Source organism: Pinus tabuliformis, chromosome 5_2 (genome assembly GCF_031772625.1).
Source record: "Pinus tabuliformis cultivar Carrire ecotype Pingquan chromosome 5_2, CPIR1, whole genome shotgun sequence".
In the NCBI taxonomy this organism is placed as follows: Eukaryota; Viridiplantae; Streptophyta; class Pinopsida; order Pinales; family Pinaceae; genus Pinus; species Pinus tabuliformis.
This window is the reverse complement of record NC_142306.1, coordinates 203,844,139-203,854,617: the sequence shown is the minus strand read 5'-3', so window position 1 is coordinate 203,854,617 and position 10,479 is coordinate 203,844,139. Positions and strand designations below refer to the sequence as shown.

The 10,479-nt window shown below is 36.9% G+C and overlaps 1 protein-coding gene across 1 annotated transcript; it reads right to left on the bottom strand.

Moving 5' to 3' along the window:
• Positions 1–5,038: 5,038 nt before the first annotated feature.
• LOC149158273 (aldose reductase-like) lies at positions 5,039–7,302 on the bottom strand. The gene is made up of 9 exons (XM_089437731.1): positions 7,141–7,302; positions 6,944–6,994; positions 6,752–6,825; positions 6,490–6,577; positions 5,916–6,122; positions 5,731–5,802; positions 5,538–5,606; positions 5,219–5,395; positions 5,039–5,122 (listed from the first exon to the last, which is right to left on the bottom strand). The coding sequence occupies exons 1-9, from the start codon at positions 7,300–7,302 to the stop codon at positions 5,039–5,041; spliced, it is 984 nt and encodes a 327-aa protein (XP_089293857.1).
• Between the last annotated feature and the right edge of the window lie 3,177 nt (positions 7,303–10,479).

Below are 10,479 nucleotides of genomic sequence, written 5' to 3'. Positions count from 1 at the left end.
ACACCACCTTATCCAAACATGAATTTCCTCTCCTCTATACTTGTCCGCGTGTGTATAGGGGTATCCCAGAGCTTGCAGATACCGGGGGGTCTTAGACTCTTACCCCAGGGTCCATCCTTATACCCATCCCCCTTACTATGGATTATATGCCAGTCGTCCCACTGCGTCTCAAGCCGAGCTCGTAGGCCCTTCCTAAATATGGCAGGACGCTTGCATTGATTCCGTCTTCTTGCACCCTCAACCCGCAGAGAGATGTCATGGCCTCACTTGTCCCTTCGATAAGTTTTCCACATAGGGTTCCTGGCTTTGCCTACAGTGCCATACGAGTTCCAACTCTCCCAACGGTTTCTCTGCGAGCCACTACCACGGTTGTAACCCCATCCCCTTGCCCTCAGCTCTTCCCTACCTCTCTCTACAACTCCCAGCCCCCCTGGAATTGTAGTGCCTCTATCCCATGTCCCCTTGGCCTTAAAAACTAAGCTTTGACCCGCATAGCCATGCAGCCTGCTTTTGCCCCCCCCGCAACCATGGTTTTGGTCCAATTGGGAGAAAATATATATGCAAAACCAGGCCATGGCATGCAATTTCCGCCCCCATTGCCACCCATAACATTCTATTCCCCATTGCGTCGGACGCTTTCCCCTCCCTTCCCCCTAGTAGAACCCCAACCAGAACATAGATTCAATACTGAGGCAGGGCCAAATTACATACCCGGATTCAGGCGTTTGTCCGCGACCAAGGTTCCGCTCTTGCCGTCGACCTTCCCCGTCTCTGTATCGCCACCCTTCTCCACAGCCTTTCTCACCTGCCTTGCATGTCGAATAACCTTGCCTAGTGGTATCAGAGCACTTTCTTGGGCACAAAAGTGGAGATTTTTTTTTATTTTTTGCAGGATTTCTGGGGCGGCAAGTTGTAGATCAGATCTATATGTTTTGGTGCAAGATCTGCAAAATCTAATTGCAGATCTGTATTCCTTGTGAAAAAATAGCCGATTTCAAAAAAAAATAATCGGTTGAATCGGAGTCCGGATGAAGGAGATATCGCTGATCTAAAAATCAGTGGGGTTGCAGACAATTTTTCAGGACAGCGAGTTTGCGGCACAGATCTGGACGTTCTGGTGCAAGATCTGCAAAATCTAATTGTAGATCTGGATTCTATGTGAAAAAATACCCGATTTCAAAAAAAAATCGGTCGAATCGGAGTCCGGATGAGGGAGATATCGCTGATTTAAAATCAGCTCTTTTTGCAGAAATTTTGGTTACGGCAGGAGAGTTGCAGCGCAGATCTGGAACTCTAGTTCCTGGATCAGGATTTCTATCACATAGGCAGATGCAGAATGATTGTTCCATTTCTGAAAACAGGTCATAATAAAGATTCTGAGCAATATTGACGAAACTGTGACAATTTCAAATTTTCGCCAAGTAAGTGAATTTTTCTCAAACCCTCTTCATGGAGAAGCTATATTTTACAGGGAAAGATGATGGTCCTATTATTGAAGAATTCATACAGAGATACAAGTCCACACATGGGACACACTGGAAGATTCCAATGCTGATTAATATGACAGATGAGGCTCAAAAATGAAATCTATCACTTGACTACAAGCAGTTGATCAAACTTTCAGATGCAGAATTTGAAAAAGTCTTTTTGGACAAATGGTCTCAGGCTAGAAAAAAGGAGAATGAGACACATAAGGGGTTAATTGCTATAGGTGTCTCCTTACTGCAGGTTCATGGATTGATTCAGAAAGAGAAAATCATGGTTTCTATAAATCCTAGTTGCAAGCATAATTTCATCAATGTTAATTTGGCAAAAAAATTGCAAGTTCCAACAAAACACATTGAAAATACACAGGTTGATGATGAGAATGTTCAAGTGTACAAGGATTTGAAGATTTCTATGGATAAGTATGTGTTGCATAGTGATTTTTATGCTTCAAATATGGATAACATAGATGTTGTTTTGGGATACCCTTGGATGGAATCAGTGGGTACTATCAATATTAATGTATAGAAGAAATTCCTGAAGCTTTGGTATAAAAAGAAGAAAATTACATTACATGATATTTCCATTAATAAACAGGTAGAGTGCAAGGAGGCTGAAGCAGAAGATGTTCCAGGGTTTGACATATTAGATGATGAGCCAGTGATGATAGACAATCAAACACAAACAGAGGCGAAAGCAAAAAAGGTTACAGGTGCTGATACATCAGAGGAGGGCTCAGTGGTTGAAGTCATATTGGAAAAGAAGACACCACAACAGACACCACAGCAGGGTGAATTAAAGAAAAAGACACCGTGGGTTAAAACTTCAACATATCATCACGCACATCACCTCGTAAGAAAACAACCAACACGATGGCAACCAACTAGCCACAAGGACAACAACCCCCATATGATGGATAGCAAGGAGCCTAGATCCACCTACTACACATCAACATTGAAGAGGTGCAACGATCAACTTCCATCTCAAGCGAGCGAGGCACCAGCGAGATCGAGGGTTCACCTTTCTCTTGGATGGCTAGATGCAAGTGCATGGTACCAGTGGACTACTCTTTTGAGGAGATCTTATTATTTATGTTCTTCCTATGTTTCGGGGACGAAACATGCTTAGGGGGGTGGAATGTTATACACCTAGGGGGGATAATATGGGGTACCAAGGGAGGTACCCAAGGTAATAATGTAATAATGGGATGGGCCATAGTAATAAATAAGGTGGTTAACCCATGTCATGTAAGGGACCACAAGTAGTTAATAATAATGTAATGGGCCCAAAATATTAGTTTGATGGTATGAGGAAACCATGGTAATGACCCATGGTATTGTATGTATGAGGCCTATATAGAGGCTAGAGACTCCACATGGAGAGATAGTGAAGGATTATTGTATGAACAGTGATATGGCTTGTGGAATGTTCTCCTTCCTTAAGGAGTGAATGTATGGTGTTGCCCTACCTTAAGGGTCTTGATATCAATAAAGAGAAGCATTTCTATTTCTATCTTATTATTCTTGGGTTTATTTATATTCTCATATATTTTCTGGGTTAGATCTATAACAAGTGGCATCAAAGCTATTTCATATCAGATCTATAATAAGAGTTTTGATAATAAAGAAGCATTTCTATCTATTTTGATCTTGTTATTCTTGGGTTTATTTCTGTTATCACATATTTATGGATCAGATTTACAACAAGTGGTATCAGAGCTACAACAAGTGGTATCAGAGCACTTTCTTGGGCAAACAGTGGATCAATAAAGTGAATCATTTCTATCTATATTCAGATCTTGTTATTTCTTGGGTTTATTTGCATTGTCTTATATTTTCATATCAGATCTATAACAAGTGGTATCAGAGCTACAACACCACCACCCTACCTTAATCCCTTCCCCGCCACCTTGCCCACTTACCAAACATGCATTCATTCTGAAGGACACTGCACCCCCTGCCTTGAGCATATGGGGGGCGGCGGTGATTATGGCTCGAGTACTACACATCTGCACCCAACTTGACCTGACTGACAACGACCCACATGCCGATCGGGGGAATTTTATTACATATGTTATAACTATATAAATTATATAATTTAAATATGTATTTTACAAACAAAAAATTAACTTATTAAATTTGTGAAGATAAAAATAAACAAATAAAGATGAAAAATATTATTAAAATAAAAATGAAATATGTGATATGTAAATTAACAACACTATTCCTAGGCTCCTAGCATACTCTCAAAGCTAACTCAAGTGTAATGGTTTCTCTTTCATTGTTAAGTTAGATATTAAATTGGACATTGAGAGACAATATTCCATTAGTGTAGACAATTTGATTTTTTTTTCTCCCTCGTTGTAAGTTAGACATTGAGAGACAATATTCCATTAGTGCAAGCAAGTTAAATTTTTTTATTTTTATTTTTAAAGTGAATAAGGTTTAGCCTTTAAAGTTTTTTTTTTTCAAAGCCTATTTGAATTTGCTATAATTTCATAATGAACTTTCAGAAAACTTCCATGAAATTATTAATTCTTGAGATTTTCAAATCTCATTCAATAAATTACCTAACAATGAAATTTAGGGAACTTCAAATCTAATCAATTTTATTTACTTAACAAAAACATTGAGTTACCTCAAATCTACATATTACTAATAAATAAATAAAAACAACAATCTACTTATTATTAAATTCTACAGAAATGTTGATTCATCTCAAATCCACCTCAAACAACAATCTACTTATTATTAAATTCTACAGAAATGTTGATTCATCTCAAATCCACCTCAAGTCTACACATTACCAGATCAACAAAATGTTGAGTCAGCTCAAATTTACATATTACTAAAATCTACATCATTAAAATTTTGAACCTATATATATTACTAAATTCTACATAATTTAAATCAATAATTTTATTATTAAGCTTAAAGTTTATAGTTATTTTTTAATTTTTTATAAACTGGAAAAACTTATTATAAATTAGTGGTCAAACAAACGAGTCATTTCAAGTTGTCACAAGTAACTTTTGCTTTTAGTAAATGCATCATTATTCAAGAAAAATCATATCATCTAAAATTATTAATAACACTAAAAAGACAAGCTTTTCCTCTGGCCAAATATCTCTAAATCTTAAACACCTCCAAATCTTAAACGTTGACCGATTTTCTTAACAACCAAAAACACAGACTCTTACCCTAACATAAACAATTTTCGACTATACTCAAATCCCCTCCGTTGATATTGCATTGGCTTTGCTATTACATGCGGTTAATTGATTTTTATCCCATTACTGTCACACTATTCCATGTTTATCCCATTACTGTGCATCCCCGTTAGAACCCACATAAATCACAAAAGACCATTATAATTGCATACACAAATAGATCCACAGTCTGAGAACAAAAGAAAGATAAACAATGAGCTCAGTAAAAAAACGCTCAACTCAGTGACAAAATGTGAAATTTTATTTTGTTTTGTTTTTATTACTCATGATTTCCCCAACCATGGCCAGAATTTATCCCTCACAATTGCCAAATACATGGCCGCCTCATTCATGGTCACAAAGCTCTTCAACCGATTTGTAAGGTCCGTCCGCACATACGAACAATTCAGAACCATCCAACTTCCTTTTCTGCACAAGGGGAGACAAACAATCGTTATAGCTTACTCTGACAATCTCAACATAGAGCCCACATAATTTCAACTGAAAGAAAACCCACATACACACCTGATCTGGAAGGCTACTCAGAGCCTGGGATTCCAATTCAGGAAGCTCCCATCCAAACACTTGAATGTTCTCCCTTATTCTGTCAGGATTAGTAGACTTTGGAATTGGACTTGTTCCTCTCTGAAGAGCCCACTTTATCAGCACCTGCCCCGGAGTCTTATTCAACTTTTTGGAGATCTGAAAACAAGTAATGCACTGTTTCAAAACTTTCCCCATAAACAGAAAAAGGTAAGAGACCTGTAAATCTAAGCTATTTGAGCATATAGTAGGTCAGGATAAATATCACTCAATATATAAATGAAGAGAGATCACCACACACCAGTTGAACAGTAGGGTCATACAGCAGGTCTCTTGTTTGGTGTCCCTGTGGTCCCAATGGTGAGTATGCCTGCATTGTTATGATCATAATTACAACAGAGTTTAGACCCAACACCATTTAAACTTTGTTCTTTCGGACTAAAAGCTTGAGTCCAATGATACATAATTTTTAAGCATGGAATGCAATGAATCACAGTAACATGGATCTTGTGCTTCCTACAAGCGTTCAAAATCCTATCATTTCTCCAGCCAGGATGCATTTCCACCTGCATGTGCCAGTCTTTGTATAAATATCATGTATAAGTGACATCCATTTTATTTGACAAGGGCTGTAAAATATGCACAGGAAAGCAAATTTTGAATACTAGTGCTATGTTACCTGGCACACAGAAGGCAAAGTTGTTGCATGGTTAAGTAGAGATTCCAACTTTTTCACTGTGAAATTACTTATCCCAATTACTCGAACCTTTTTCTCTACTACCAGTTTTTCCATTTCTCTCCATACATCCTCCATGTCTAACTCTAACACATCACCAGCTTTGGGAGGGCTACTTGCCCCTTCTCTCAAGTGAAATGGCCAGTGGATCTGAAATAGCAGATGATAAACAGAAGAATCAAGTAAAGACAGCCTCTTTTGGACTGTGGTCTTTGAAATTTCTAAATAGATAAAATCAAATTGGTCATTTTTAATTGGCGCAGACAAAATCCTGATTAAAATCCAATTCTCATTTGAGTTTGATTTTGTTTCTATCAAACAAAGATACAAGGTTTTCAGATTAGGAGTTTTTAATTAATTTTTTCATGAACTCCCTAGTTAAATCCTCAATATTTTGATTCTAAGTACAGACATCCTATATATATAAGCCAAGTGGGTCAAACACACCAGGTAAATGACAGGAGAAATCTATGGAGTAAAACAATATTACACCACCTCAAGCATGAGGGTTACATGCCAGGTAAAGATCAAGATAGTCAAGTTGTAGATCATTATGGGACTTGTCAAAAGCAGCCGTGACTTTGTCAGGAGGCATATTAGTGCACCTGCCCAAATCCGAAACAGAAAAGATAATGAAAAACCCATTAGATACAGGTGAGGGCTGCTGGTTTAGAAGCAGGTTGGTTAATCATAGTTTCAAAGTGTCCTATATGCTATCTGGGAGATCAATTGACAATGTGAAGTAGAAAATATATAAAATGTTAAAATGTAATACCTACCAAAGCTTGGATACCACAAACAGATCCTTCCTATCAATCCCTGCATCCATGGCAGCTCTCAGTCCATGGCCAATCTGCAAAACACAGCTAAGCAATCAACCATGCAGAGCTATTGAAGCAATTTAATGTCAAACTTCAATAAACCCACAATTTTTAGTCAATAATCACAGAAGCCTAAAGGCAAATTGTCACCTCCTCCTCAACGCCGTATAGTGCTGCAGTATCAATATGGCGGTAACCGTTCTGCAACGCCCAATTGTCAAATACATCAGTTAGAAATCTGAGTACAGTTTCATAAGCGCCATCAAGCCCAGTGTATAAACTAGCCCATTAATAGCACAGTATTCTAATAAACTTTAGATTCAGAGTAATGTTCCAAAGTCCATTACCTGCACTATGGCATTGAAGACAGCATCCGCAACAACCCCACCTGAATTATAGGTTCCAAGGCCCACAGCAGGGATTTCATTCCCACTCATCAACTTGTATTTGCCCTCAGATGACATTGCCAACGGGTAATTCTGTGGAGCAACTCTGTGTGCTTGTGCCATCTTGCGATTCTGTATTCTGAAATATAAATGTTGAGATTGTTTACATTAGTAGGTTATTTATTTTAAATTTGGGTGTGTAATGGAATCAAATTTGTAAAGATTTTATTATTATTATTTAATATTTTTTTTTTTTTTTAAAGGTGTTTTTATATTTTATATTTAATTTTGTTTATAGTTAAATATATTTGTTGAAATTATTTAGATTAAATTTATTTTAATTTAGATTTATCTCTTTTTTAATATTTAATTTTATAAAAGGTATTTATTTAATTTTATATTAAATAATAGCATTAAAAATATGATTGGTATTTATAAATCGAATTATTTTTAGTGTGATTTTTTGGAAGATTTTCTGGTGGGTTTTTCTAGTTTAAATAACACAAATCAATTCCGACCAGAAAGTCCAAAAAGTTCACTAAAGACAACTCCTTTATAAATATTATATTTAAAATAAATTTAGAAATTGTGTTTTTGTAATATCTATATATATAGTTTGTATAGCTTAACTTATAGAAGGATGACTTTTTTCAACTGAATCTGAGAATACAATTTCACTCAAGAATGTGATTTTTTTTGTTGCTTGAAATATATTTTTGAATGCATTTTGGTTAAAAATAATCGGAAAAAATGTCGTGAAAAAAACTATTTCGTTTATAAATTAGACTATATATATATAATTTCTCTCCATACAGTAAATTAATTAGGAATATAATCTATTTTTTTTTTTAATTTGTTGTGAACTAATAAAAAATAATATATATTCTTTTAATTTCATTAATAATTCATAAGCATAAATTTTCATTAATTTTTTCTATTATTAAATTATAAAAATAAAAATAAAAATAAAAATTTATTTGTATTTTTTTATTTGAAAATTGAGTTATTTTTTCTTTATTTTTTAATGTAAATAACTTAGTATTATTATTTTACAAAAATGAGTAATTTTGGCATTAAATCTGCACCGCTTGTCGTAAAATACTATGGAAAAGATTACATTTTGTGCCAAGATTCAGGCTCTTCAAGAGAAAACAACAAAAGAGGCCCAAAAATTTCATCTAAGAGACTACTAGTTACATACATCTTACTAACCATTCTGCAACTATAAACTCGACCAAATTGTCCTGACAAAAGAACAATTTTACAAATGTAATCATAAATTAGGGAAGGGATCAATTGACAACTTATCGAATGGGAAACAGAAACTGCTGCTTGTTGTGTTGTGTTGATCATCTTCATTTCCCTAGGATTGCAATTCTGCAAGTTGCTAACGAATGACCTCAATCTCATCTTCTTGTTGGTTCACTTTAGCTTTGAGATGTTGCATCTCTTCGAGTAGAAGAAGGATAATATTTGATTATTGATGAAGTTTCCTTTGAATTTCACCACCCTTGGCTTGCTAGTTGACAGGGGGTGAGGACAGGAATTGCAAGCATTGATGCCTCTCATGGTAGCTGAAATAAAGCCACAATTCTCCATGAGGTTTAGGAAGAAGGAGAAGAGACCATAGTTCAAAGTCATAGAGTTGCAAGAGGGTAGGGATAATGGTCCTCGAGGGCTAGCAGATAAGGAAGAGCCCACAACAGGAAAAAACAAAGGAGAGGAGACTATCCTTATAGAAACAACAAACGTAGAGGTAGGGTTAGAATACCTAAGATATAGGGAGCGCTTAGGGAAAGAAAAGAAGTGAAAAATATTCCAACAATGTGACTAGAGTAGGATTGAACAATATGCAGAAAGGAAATGAAAATTTAATATGGAGAACAGGAACCTCTTAGAACACCATAAGCTCAAGATTACCTGAAGTTGCTCGCACGTTGTCAACTTCTCCAATGTAAAGTGTTGGGGCCTTTGTTTTGATTTTAAAAGATTTTGATTATTTTGGCTTTCCATAGAACGAAGAGGAAACGAGTGGTGGCAACAACGATTAGGTTGTGGTGAAGACAGCTGGGGCGGAAGGCAGGAACAAGAAATTGCAGGATGGTTACAGAAAAGTGTTAGCAGAAGGCAGAGGTAGCCGAGCGGACAAGACATACGAGAGGCAGCCAAGGAAAGGAACAGTCGAGCAGGAATTGGTAGTGCAAGTGGAAGAAGGAGTACACAAGGAGAAAGCTATAAGGAGAAAGGGGTTGGTTGTCGTGTGATGGAGCAGGAGCGTCTAGACGCGGACGAGTAGAACCTCTAGGTTAAAGATTGAACCTCTGAGTCTGTCATAGGCAGTTAGAACCTGTAATCGGGTATTTCTTGTAGTTACCTGTGGCTAAGGTCGATGTATTATGTATTTCTCTTTTGTTGACTTAAGATGAATGAAGATCTAGACTGGTTTCTCATTACAATGTATGTGTTTGCTTATGATGTATGGACCCACTAAAATTTTAAATATACTGCAAGTCTATGTATGTGGTAGCTTTAAAGTGTTGAACGATATGCTGTTGTCCCGAATGTGTGTATGATGTTGTTTACGTATTGATGGTTGATATACCCTTGACCCCATGGTGAACCCTTCTTATTTTTGGTCGTGACTCGCCTTGGGTGAGACTCCTTACCCTTTGGGTAAGGTGAAAATGTCGGTATTGTCCTAGACTACAACGAGCCATTGTTGGCCCTCTGCATTTGAACCCAGGGTCTCCCCCTGATGACACTTTTGTGCCAACAAATGCTTTCGTTGTCAGGACCAGAATTTACAAGAACTGGTTCGGAACATGGTGTCGAGGATATTTAAGAAAGAGATTAAATATTGGTGGAATAACAAAGTACATCAATTTATAGCAGAACAAGATATTCAAAGGGGTCAACCGATTGCCAAACTTAGCGAAGAGACTTTGTATGATGAGGGTGCTAGTGACTAGTATGAGATATTCTGGTGCAAGTTCCTAGAAGACTTGTACAATTGGTTAAGAATCCTGAAAGTGTAGAATCAATAGGGGGGAACCACGTTAGCTCATTGCAACTGGACTTCCTTAGACCTTATATCACTCCAGTAGTTAGACAACGATCTGACAAGGGCAGTCGACTTTTGGGTAAAGGCTACAGTGGAGGGGTATATAGTCGAGTTTGCCAGAAAGTTATCAATCATTCTCAAGGGCAGAAGTGGTGTTCAGGTCTGGGTTAAGAGGAAGGTTGGTGAGAGAAGTGCCGTTGTGGATTAAAATGTTCAAGGTAGAAGAAGGAATACTGCCC